This window comes from Brachyistius frenatus, unplaced genomic scaffold, assembly GCF_029030835.1.
Source record: "Brachyistius frenatus isolate BFR_SWC_R1_liver_20210118 unplaced genomic scaffold, ASM2903083v1 Contig_3, whole genome shotgun sequence".
Classification (NCBI taxonomy): Eukaryota; Metazoa; Chordata; class Actinopteri; family Embiotocidae; genus Brachyistius; species Brachyistius frenatus.
In genome coordinates, this window is record NW_027210602.1 from 3,393,635 (window position 1) to 3,405,969 (window position 12,335).

The 12,335-nt window shown below is 40.8% G+C and overlaps 2 protein-coding genes across 3 annotated transcripts in view; one reads left to right on the forward strand and one right to left on the reverse strand.

Annotated features, from left to right (window-relative positions):
- LOC138623814 (ER degradation-enhancing alpha-mannosidase-like protein 3) overlaps positions 1-12,335 on the forward strand; it is a 131,553-nt gene that overhangs the window by 62,223 nt on the left and 56,995 nt on the right. The window lies entirely within an intron of this gene.
- Positions 1-12,335, reverse strand: part of exd3 (exonuclease 3'-5' domain containing 3) — a 41,478-nt gene that overhangs the window by 22,338 nt on the left and 6,805 nt on the right. For both annotated transcript variants that reach the window (XM_069703535.1, XM_069703527.1), the window contains exons 7-18: positions 12,204-12,310; positions 11,911-11,984; positions 10,421-10,459; positions 10,113-10,279; positions 9,369-9,522; positions 9,022-9,220; positions 8,822-8,934; positions 8,048-8,231; positions 7,710-7,882; positions 6,769-6,987; positions 5,886-5,939; positions 5,627-5,758 (exon numbers count right to left, since the gene is read on the reverse strand). In XM_069703535.1, coding sequence (XP_069559636.1) covers positions 5,627-5,758; positions 5,886-5,939; positions 6,769-6,987; positions 7,710-7,882; positions 8,048-8,231; positions 8,822-8,934; positions 9,022-9,220; positions 9,369-9,522; positions 10,113-10,279; positions 10,421-10,459; positions 11,911-11,984; positions 12,204-12,310 — 1,615 coding nt within the window. The remainder of the gene's footprint in view (positions 1-5,626; positions 5,759-5,885; positions 5,940-6,768; positions 6,988-7,709; positions 7,883-8,047; positions 8,232-8,821; positions 8,935-9,021; positions 9,221-9,368; positions 9,523-10,112; positions 10,280-10,420; positions 10,460-11,910; positions 11,985-12,203; positions 12,311-12,335) is intronic.

Here is a 12,335-nt window from a genome sequence, read left to right on the forward strand (position 1 = left end):
TTCTCCCAGTGCTTGTACTTCTACCCCTTTCTCAAACTGTGTGTGTGTGTGTGTGTGTGTGTGTGTGTGTGTGTGTGTGTGTGTGTGTGTGTGTGTGTGTGTGTGTGTGTGAGAGTGTGTGTGTGTGTGTGTGTGTGTGTGTGTGTGTGTGTGTGTGTGTGTGTGTGTGTGTGTGTGTGTGTGTGTGTAACAGGAGATGTGAAGCCACACACAGTGGGAAATATTTGGGATGGTTTCCCTCGGAATGTCTTGGCGTGCCGATGGAATGCCCCCCCCCCCTCCCTCTCCCGACTGTCTCCTCCTCCCCCCCTTCTTGCTGTCGCTCCCTCATGTCTCTGAAGGGGAGGGTGAGTGGGAAACCGCAGGACACACAAATACGACCCCTGTTTTGTCACCCGAATCAATGTCACATGAACAGAGACAGCACACAAATGAAGAAGGAGCGGCACCGGCGAGAAACGTGTGCAGGTTTGTAAAAGTATATGTATAAGTATAAATATGACGTTCAGCATATTTGTGGCCATCTGCACAAATGCAAATCGACATATAAATTAAGGTTTGAAGGCGTAAGCTATAAAAACTATCCTCTGTTATCTCCTGGGTTTTTAACATATAGCCTGACCCTGATCAATCCTATTTCACTCATACACTCAAACATGCACAAATGCAGATACAAGTAGGCCCACATCCAGAGAAGGTTCACAATAAATGTGTCTCAACCTCTCACATTCCTCCTGTTTCTCAGCCCGCAGCTCTCTTTGTAGATCAAAGGACAGACAACAAGTCTTTCTATCGCCTTGCTCCCCCCCCGCCCCCAACCACCCTCCTCATTCACTCTTCAATCTTCCTCACTGGGCAAACACTCATCTCACTTGCACACAAACTGATTTGTTTCCCTCTACAATATGTTTCAAATACTGGATGTCCTTTTTTTTTTTTTGTCTTTCTTCCTATCACTGACTCCCCTGCTTTCATTGCACTTCTCTTTCTCTCACCTCTTTTTACCTCCGTACCATCACAACAGTTCTCACTTCTCTCTCTCCTTTTCCTCTCCGTTACTCCCCCGCTCCCACCCCCCTTCTCTCCCACCCCTCCCTCTCAGTGTGGCGGTTCCTGTTGCTCTTGTTTTCACTTCCCCTGTAGTCTGGTGCGTGGGAACCAGTGTTTCGGCTGCAACAGCGTCTACGCCTGAGTCTGTGTGTGACCAAATCTATGTGCTTTCAACTGCTGCCTGCGTGCGTGTTTGTTGGAAGGTGCTGAAGTGTGTGTATGTGGTGGTATCGGTGCGTGTTTGTCAGTTTTTTGGTTTTGATTGTGTACGCGCGCATCTACTGTTTATGTGTGAGTGTGTTTGGATGGTTTTACATTTATCTCTCAGGCAATCTCTGCAATCTCAACATGTCTATAAAAGGCCAGCATGGCACATCTGATGGAAGAGTGCAACCCAACGGAAGTGTGTGTGTGTGTGTGTGTGTGGAATATATTATTTGTGTAAATTGTTATAAGATGGATAAATGATTAATAAATGATTATTGTTTCAAAATAAATGTATAAATATATTATTTGTGGTTAAAACCAGTATATATATATATTAGTCAAACACTCTATTGTAACTTCACATCGTGTAGTTTTCATTTGAGTCAGAAATAAGTGAAACATGGATATTCTTCTGCTGAAATAATATGAAGTGTTGTTGAAATTGTTTGGACAACTATGATTTCACTGTGATGACTGATTAATCGTTTTGGATGATCTTATTGGCTAATATTGGCCTATCACAAATATATCGGTAAGGGCTCAACTATCTTTTACAAAACAATGCAAAATAAAATGCTTGGCATAATTTAGAAGTTGTTCTATTTGTGATTTTTTTTTTTTGTTATAAAAATGATCACATTGCCAGTACAGTTCACTGTTTCAATGCACTCATGTCATTTTGGACAATAAAGTTTATCTTTAAACTGGAAAATGTCCTGCCATAATAAAATATTTTCACCTGTGTTTGATAACCACAGTCAATGTATTGATATCGGAAATTGTTACTTCCTGATATCAGTATTGGCCCCAAAAATCCTGTATTGGTCAGGCTCTGTCAAACACACAGCTGAAAATGAAATAAATAAAGTTCCAAAGTAGAAACAGGTACATCTGAAGGCAGAATACAGATGAAACAAAATGTTGTATTTAACAATGAATGCTTCTCTATATGTTATCCATGTCATTCTTTGTGGTACTCCTTTGAGATGTGCTTTAAAAGAACTTTTTTTGTTGGGACAGGTGTAAATATATGTATCCTTGACCAGCGCCATAACTCAGCACTAACATTCAAAGCCACTTGAAATATGCAACCCTAGATGGCCCTTCATACAAATGCACAACACCATCCTGCTTTCCTACAAACAAATTAAAGTTTAAGTTGCCTGCTTTTTTCAATTTTTTTTTAGATTGGATACTTATAGAAACATTTGTTTCCAGTTACTCCAATAAAAGAGCACAACTCTCATATGGTGGGAGATTTTGCAGATCGATGCATTGAACCCATACATCCATCCATGCATTATCTATAATCTATCCTGAACAGGGTCACGGGGCGGGGTTCCCAGCTCACTTTGGGCAAAGGCAGGGTATACCTGGACAGATCGCCAGTCCATCACAGGGCCACATAGAAACAGATGGAAACAAGGACCATTCACGCTCTCATTCACACCTAAGGGCAATTTGTAGAACCACCAATTAACCTGAGACGCATGTTTTTGGATGGTGGGAGGAAGATGGAGAGAACCCACGCAGGCACAGGGAGAACATGCAAACTCCGCACAGAAAGGCCCAGGCCCGGATTTGAAACCAGAACCTTTTTACTGTGAGGCGACAACGCTAACCACTGCACCACCGTGCCGCCCCGAACCCATACATGACATTTTAAATCATGACAAAAATGCAACGCAGTATTTCTTCATTGTACAACTACGCAAACAAGTACACGTACACACGAGGCCCTTCAACATTTCCTTTCCCCTCTGTGCATCTCCATGGTGGACACGCGCATTCCTATGCCTCCAAAATCTCTGTGTGGCCTATTGATACACAGACACAAACATTAACCCTTTCTCTGCACAGTCTTTACATGTGCACACATACAACAAGTTTGTGGTTAATCTCTCCTGTCTTTTTCCCCTTTTCTTGTGACATTCATCAGCGTGTGCGTGAATGAGGCAGAAACACAGGGAGTCAAAAGGGAGAGAAACTAACCCATCCATTGCTAATCAGAGAGGTTTACAATCAGATAACAAAAGGGTTAACTTTGCCTGGGTGGGCCACAGTGCAGCCTCCAGGGTGAAACTCTCTCTCTCGCTCTCTGCAACACACACACACACACACACACACACACACACACACACACACACACACACACACACACACACACGTATTAAACTAGGCTATTATTTGTCTTAAATTTTAGAAATTGACCTTTTTATAATTAATATTTTATTAGAGAAAATCAGCATGGATTAACTGAAGTAAAATTACATTCAGTCTTTTTAAGATAGATACTAAATTTGTGCACATCAAAGGACAAAGGTTTTCTCAGGTTTGCTGTCCAAACTGATGTTAAAGATCAGAGCTGTTAAGAGTGATGTGAAAGACTTAATTATTTTACAGGTCACGTTTTGCCTTCATTTGGCCACAAAAGAGTGGCTTCCCCTTGAAGTGGTGTCGGAGTCACCAATAAATGTTGCATTTAGACGAATGACCATTTGGACACTGCTTGTTGAGTTGGATTTTTTGTTTCGTTTTGGGTGTCCAAGTCTTTGTGTCATCATCATATCATCCAGACAGGAGGCAGCATCAAGGTGGTCCAGGTTTGTAACATTTTGAGTTTAAAAGAAACACAGCTGGTGGTGTATCTTGACACATTTGGGCCCCCTACTAGGAGCAGGACAGAACACCCAAGTTTAGAAACTGTCCTGCAAAGACTCCCCTCCCAGTCACCACACACACACACACACACACACACACACACACACACACACACACACACACACACACACACACACACACACACACACACACACACACACACACACACACAGCCGTCACAGCACACACAGTCTTCCTAAACAGCCACCCACAGAGATACCTACAGGTCAGGTACCATAAATCTGACACTTATTGATAGCATCTGCTTGACAAACAATATTTTCCAGGCTCCACAAACAAGATAAAAAGGAATTTGATTAATAAAAGGTGAATGACTCCTTTACGTGTATCTATAAAGTATCAAAGAAGAAAATGATACTGAAGGGTTTGTCAGGAAAATATGAATTGAATTATATCTAGTATCATTTCTCATCCACATAAAACTAAATCGAATCTTCACCTTCAAACTCTCCTCTCCCTTTTCGTCCAATTTATTTTCTCATCTAGCCATCTATCCCTCCATTTTGCACCACCTGTACAGGTCAAGACTGCCGTGATGTCACCCGGACTTCCTTCTATCTCACAACATCCCGAGGCATTCCCAGGCGAGGAGGGATATTCAATCCCTTTCATAGTCTCCTGGGTCTGCCTCAGGGTCTCCCCCCATTCGGGCAAGCCAAGAATACCTCCACGGGGAAGCAACCAGGAGGGATACTAATTAGATACTCAAACAGTCTCAACTTGCTACTTTCACAACATGAAAGTACAGTGGTTCAACTTCAAGCTCCTGATCCTTTCATTAGACGTGAGCCCAGATGCCCTGCCAGTGAAACACATTTTGGCCCGCTGTATGTCATTCTCTCAGTTGCTACCGCCACAACAATCTGGCATAACTCCCAGATTACTGCCAATGCCATACCGATCTGCTCGCCAATTTCTCTCCATCTTAATCTCACTCATGAACAAGACCCCAAGATGCAGAGAGGTGAAAACCATGACATTCTCTCATCCTAGGCAATACTTGAAAAACAAAGTCCTGCTCCTGTGTGAGAGTTTGTTTCAGAGCAAGTATCTTGCTCAAGTTGTGTGTAGCTTCACTTCTTGCGCCAGCTTCTGTTCCTAGTTTTACATGTCAAGGCCCCTACTGCCTGACTGAAAACACTCCAAATATGTCAGTTTCTCACCATTTAGCCTTCCCATTATCAGATATTAATCTGTTCCGCTTTTGTTCTGTATTAAACAATAAACCACAGCCGCCACAAGCTTTTTAATGATTCAGGAACTTCAATGAGGTCAGCTGGTTATAAAATCACAGAAATACTTCCTTGGTATTGATGTTGCTTGTACTTCTCACTGATATAGAAACTCAAGCTTTTTCCTCTTTCTCACTGAAAGTTTCAACCAAATGCAAATAATATAGATGTACTAAGCAAGCATAGACTTTAATTCACAGATTGTGAAATCATACACAAGTTATTTGTCTTCCACTCTCCACCCACTTCTCTACCGTCCCCTTCATTTGTTTGTTTTGTTATGAACTTATTGCACTCGGTACGTTTTAGTTCCGCTTATTTTCCCATTTATTTGTCATGACAATCACAGACATTATTTTAGTTAGGGAAAGAGCACAGAGCTCAGCCATTGAGGTTCATACAGTGTCGTGTCCTTCACCACACTACATAAACACAAACATTTCACACAAAAGTACCTGACAGCGGCTGAAGATATCGCTGGGAGTGAGCTGGATGTTGAAATGTCTGAGGACTCGAACAGCCTGGTCTCTGGCCTTCTCTGAACAGTCTAAGGACAGACAGCGACCCTCACCCACTTGGGAACGCAACTGTAATGGACACAGAGACAACAGATGTATACTAGCAAGCAGCACACCCAAGTGCATGCGATCAAACACACAAAATGCATCAAGAGAGTGTAGATTTTAGATCTATTATGAGTTCATGTGTACTTACACTTTGGAACGGTTGTCCACATGTGAGTATGACACGGTCTTCAGCTTGTGCTAACTGAAACAACAAATTCAAACAAAAACAAAAGAAATTAAGTTAAATTAATGTAGCACTACTACTGATTGTTATCTATAAAATGCAGTACTTTACGGGAATATCACGAGAACTGATGCTTCAGGACCAAGTCGAGGCAAAAACTAGGTACTTGTCTTTTTGTGGTACTGTAGGTACCGTAGATGCCGTAGGTGCTGAAGACACGGGACAAAAACTACAACATGTGGAATGCCAGGAGCAAGTGTAGGTGCAGTAACAAGCCTGATGTGACTTGTGGAAGGAAAAAAAAAAAAAAACACACCAAAATTTGTGTATAGAGATCACTTGTGTTTGAGTCAGGGGCAAGTTACAAATCATGGATCATTTCTAAGAAAAAGGATAAAGCCCCCTAACGACAGGCACCCGGATATCTACATAGACTCCTTTATATAATCTTTATAATACCAACATGTTGCCAAAATGCAGCAAATTGTTACAGCTGACATCGGCTGTAGCAACGCTCCAAACACAACAAAGGCTAACAATGTTTGAGCTTCAGCAGTAATAGTTAATATTGTGAGCTGGGTGCTGCTCCTAATATTCGCAGGCCACCATCATCAGTTACCATTCAGTCTGTGATGTATGTGTTCGTTTCATTGTCTGCAAAAAATTTTGTGAAAAGAGTTCATGGTGGAATACTCTTATTTGACAAATTTTTGTGGCAGAATTGTGAAATTTTAATGGGATTGGTACGGACAAAAGAATTTCTGTTACTGTGACATCCCGAGTACTTTGGCTAACTTTGTAAGTGAATCTTGGGTTCATTGTCTGTGTATAATGTCTATTAACTAACCTCTGCTGCAACTCTGTGATCATCAGTGTTCTCCAGCATGACCACGTCAACTCCTAAACAGCGCAGGTACCTCCCCAGTCCCTGTAGCATGTTGTCACACACCACCCGCAACTGCTGGGGGTGCAGAGGGGGGAAATCTTCTGAGGGCTTCTCGCCACACAGGAGGCCTTTCTCTGTGGCACAACCAGGGGGACTGACCCTTTCAGCCCCCTGACATTCCTAAATGGACAGAGACAATAATGTGATACTTAACTGATCCCCATAGGGGGACTTTCTTTTCACTTGCACAACAGTTCAGGGCGGTCAAAGCACAGGGTGAGTTATACAACTGCACCCATGGAGCTGGTAGGAACTGCTGAAGTGTCTTGGTCAAATACGTATTGTCCCTCCCTGCAGGCTGGAGGCTCAAACCCTGGTGCTGCAGTTGGAGGCTCCCTGTATTCATTTACATGTCATGTGAAGGGTCGCATGTTATCAAAGAACAATAGGAATAGTTAAAATAAGACAGCAGCTCTTCATGAAAAAAAAAAGGGTTGATTCGAGTTCATGATTGCAGTTTGATATAACCCTGCCAATGTTCTGGTGACTGACTGCTCTAAAGTCTAATTTTCAAATGAAAATTTGTCTCACACACACACGCCACCCTCTTTGCTTCCTCATACCTCTTATCAAAATGTCATTTTGATACAAATGCCCTCCTAAAGTTACCTACCGGTTTAATGTGATTATTTATTTCCATGTTCTGCCTCCTACAATTTCACAACCCATTTGTTTTTCTGTCTAAAATTGAAGAAGAGGGGAAGAGAGTCTGTTTCCCTGACCTAGGTGTTATGTTTTTTTTTTGTTTTTGTTTTTTTTGAACATCTAGGAAACCTAACAAAAATAAATTAAAAGTGTCAATAACAAGTATAGCTATGGAGAAATGCCAATTGACCTCTTACCTCGTTGCCAAGGCCCTGTTTCGTATGCTTGCCCCGTTTCTCCTTCCGCTTCTTGTCTTTGCTCATCTGTGATTGGTCGAAAGAGATGCTGAGCACGTCAGCTGGCAGCCCAAACCATGCTGGGTTTCTGGAGAGAGCAGAGTACACATCCAGCAAACAGTAGGCATCTGCCACTAGAAGAGGGTTAAGAAGAGAGAAAAAGAGAGAGCAAGAGGGGGTGAATTTATTGGTTTGCAGTTTGTCAGGGGATAACAAAATAATCTCTTATATTCTATAGAGACGAGAGCAGCGACCATCTGTCTCTGTCATTGTCTGTCTGTGCATGCATAATACCTTACCTGCATATCTAATTTGGCTGATGCGTAGTGGCCGCTTCTCCCAGTTGGACATCTGCTCTGTTTTGTCCAGGGGTCTTCCCAGGACCTGTTGTACCAGCAGACTGAGGCCTTTCTCTGCACAGTCATCTCCTACCAGAACCTTTTTAGGGCCATTCTGAGTACGGTTCACTTTACCACGCTGGATCTGTGTAAGGCATTACAGACATTATAAATTTCATGTCCGAGTCTTGAATATCCATTCCACTAAAAACACTTTTCCATAGCTGCAGTCACAATACCTTAATCATTTTAAATTATGTCGAATTTGAGAAAAAAATAATCTTTCAACAGTCCCTTTAATGTTCTGCCAAAACATCCTGTTTCAACCTGACATTCATTGTGGTTTTGAAATATACAATACAATGGGACTCGTCACATGCTTCGACACATAGCCTATTCCAGCAGATGATAAAAGAAACGTCATCAGTTACAGAACCATGTTGCTATCTCAACATTTATATCCACCCCAGAGATGATGATTTCAGCTACATTGCATACATCTGGAAAAATGCTGGGCATAGTTTGGGACAAGAAATACTTAAGTAAATGATTAGGCAAGATATTATTTTTTTGAAAAAATAATTAAAAGTAGGACATCATCTATAAATAAGAACTTGAATTTTATGAAACATTAAACCCCTACTAATAAAGGAAGCGTGATGCTCTTAAACTAACCGCTGGAATTCATTTAGAATCCATTTTTATGAGATTATGTAAATGGGTGGATAACGTTACCTTTTGGTGTATACTAAGAAGATCAAGGAACCCCTCAATCTTCATCGGTTTCTCTATTAACTGGTGCCAGGTGGCTGAGAGACACTTGAGATCCCCGGCTCCCGTACCATAACCTGAATGTGAAAGAAAAAAAAGGAGAAACGTGAGGGGCCAAATTATAAACAGAAAGGAATGAATTTGATTTCATATTTTTTGCTAACCCAATTTAAGGACATTTCGTTGGGAGAACAAGCCCCTGATGAAACCGATTGTTTCTGGATGCCGACAGAATCCATTTGCACAGAGGTCTAATAAGAAAACCTGGTCAGAAACTGCCAGCTGTATCAGGGCAACTTGCTGAGTTGAGATGCAGCCAAACGTTGGCTGCCACTCCATATCGACTCCAACTATGCCACCTTCCTAGGAAAAGAGATAGACAGGGATAAGAGATGTTAAATTTAAAAGGATTCACTAGTCCCAAAGTGCCTGCCTATCCAACTTGTGACACAAAACATTTTCAACAAGTTGTTTTTTTCCCCTTTATTAGATGATATTCCCTTCTATGTACCTTGAGCACAATGCTTCGACATCTCTGAAGAGCTTCCAGTGTGTCCACAAAGTGAACCTTGTCTCTGGTGAGCGGCACCTGGTAGAACTTCTGACAGTGAGACGGAGACGGCATCCACTCCTCAGTCTTTGATGGATCACGTTGACATATCTGTCTGAGCGGGGGGGAGACACACGTGTGTGTTTTTGTGAGTTTACATATCAATGACGCATCGTGGAAAGAGACATAAAACAACATAACATCAGGCAGAACAATAAGAAAGTGGATTGATAACATTACAGAAAAATTACAAAATAAAAAAAGGCAACAAACATTGCATATTAGGTATTAGAATTGAGAAGAATTGACGTCGACATCTAGAAAAAAGTACCACTGAAAGGGACCATCAAGGACATTTGGTTTCAAACCCCATATTAAGTACAACATTCAAACATACACAATCAATGCAAATGGTTGAATAGAAACAACAGGGTACAAAATCTTGGTACATAACACAGTATTGAGCAACTGTTGCTAAAGATCAGTAAATCAGTGAGCTATATGATAACAGACTGACTTGTAATGTGAGAAAGGGGATGTGGAGAGACAATTTTTTTTTTTACTCCAGAGTACAGATGGTACAGCAAGGACAAAAACTCTGAGGTTACACCTATTTTTCTTTAAAAAAAAAAAAAAAAAAAGTATTCATGTTCATACCACAAGTTGCGTAACAGGATATGTTTATGCATGTTTTGGCCAACTCACTGTAGATCAGGCGGGAGACTCTGTTGCATTTCCCATACCCCGCAGGGCAGTCGATTTCTGGGGACGTTGTATCTCAGTGACCACTGGGAGGCTTTCTGTAAACCACTGTACCTCACCAGCATCTCCACCAACTGAATCTGCAGCTCGAAGTCATCTCCCATCACATACTATGCATAGATAACACACACAAGCACTTGAAATGTCATCACACATCCTATACATGTTCTTAATAATAATTTTTTTTTAAATGCAGCGCAGTTTAGCTCTACACAGCATCATATCCATACATGCCTTCAAGCAAAACCTACCTGAACATGGTCACTCCAGTTCTCCTCTGTCATGCTTTTCTATGAGGAAAGGAAAAAGATGCAAAAACAGTGTTTTTGCTCACTCTTGCTTAAAATTTCTAATCTCTAATCTGATGACAATTTTGTCTTCACAAAAGCAGTTGTGTCACCATCATCATTACTGTCTGTTCCCACAAGTCCTTGTTTCACATCACCATCCTCTCACAGCTGTGCTTTGGCAGTTTTTCAATGTGACAAAGAGACATTAATTCAATATTACATCAATTTCGCTGATAGATTCTTTCGAACAGATTCCAATCAAAGTTCCTCAAATATGTATTTACAGACAAATATTTGTTTTGTCTGAAACCCAAAGTGTTGAGTCTCAAAATCTTGCCCATGCTTTTAGGAACTAAATCTTACACCTTAAAAACAACAGAGTGCACTGTGTTCTCTTACAGCTTATGTTTTTCTAAAAATAAAATTGTGACAATTTTGATCTGTAATTAAAGATGACATATTTGTATGTAAAACTGCAATATGAGATCCATTATCCAAAACATTAAATGTTCAGTAAACATTTCCCAGACAAAACATATTGCTTACTCCATTTTATTTTGTTTATACTGTATTAATGTCATAAAATAAATACCTTTAAAACTGTTTTGATGTATTAAAAACACAAAAGATGCAGCTGTATAAAAATTCAAATATAGCTAATTTAATGTTACAGTAATTTTGCAGTAAAAAACAATGTTCATCACAGCAGTGCCAAGCAAGGCCTCTCCTCACCCTCGGGAAAGATTTAAAAACATGTCCTTAGAAAAGTCGTGTCTTTATTCACCAATGAATAACACATATTTGCAAGATCAAGTCCCCACTCCTGTAGCACCTACATTTTGTACTACCCAGGAAACTCATCCCAGGGAGTTAAGAGACTGACAGATCATGCACTACTTTCAAAGTCAAGAATAAAGTTTTATAATTTAATTAAACAGGCATATTGGTGTAGTGTCAAAAAATGATTTGCCAATTTCTTTTTCAATGAAAGAAGCAAACCTGTACCACACTCTCAACTTTGCCTTGGAAATTAGGGTCATACAGAAATATTGACATGTGTCTGGCCAGAGTCTTTCCATGAGTAAACAGAAACGTGGCTGCAACTATTATGACAGACTAACTGAGCATTAACAAATCAGTGTTGCTCTAAACCAAAATCAATTGGATCTATTTACTTCACATTAGTGATGAACATTGTCTCAAGCACCAAAGCGACAGATAAAAGAACAAAACAATTCAGTCACCAACAACAAACTGTCCGAAAAACTTCGCAAAGTGCGAATTTCAAACAGCAAACAAGAGCAGACATCTATCTTCCACGTCAAATTAATTACCAGTGTCGTCATCAATTCATACAAACTGAAAAGGGAAAGTCACTGGTGAGTAGCTGCTTTGATGGTATATTTGTAAATATAATTTGTATAAAATTGAAAGCCTACTGCGTCACTTACCTCCACAAATCTTTTGTACATGAGGAAACGCAGAGAGTCTAGTCTCCTCTTGTGCAGAGCATTGGGACAAAGCCCTGTGTCAAAAAACCCCAACCCCAGTGAATAATCATTTATTTTAAGTAAAACCACGTGCCGTGGTCCCAAAACACTTAACATTCACAAAAGAACACACAAGAAGGAAGCAAAACAACAACAAAAACACTTATAAAAAGAACCACTGGCCTACAGCAGCTTGGTTATAGGCTAATATATACTATATACATGAACCACCAGATGCGTGCCCTGTCACCTACCTTGGTCGATCTTAAATTTCTCCAGGAGTCGTAAGATGTGTTTGGTGAGCATTTTGGGCTGGATCAGTCCCATGCAGTGTTTGGACAGAGAGAGCCGAGGGAACCGCCTGTAGAAACGCACGTGCACACAGT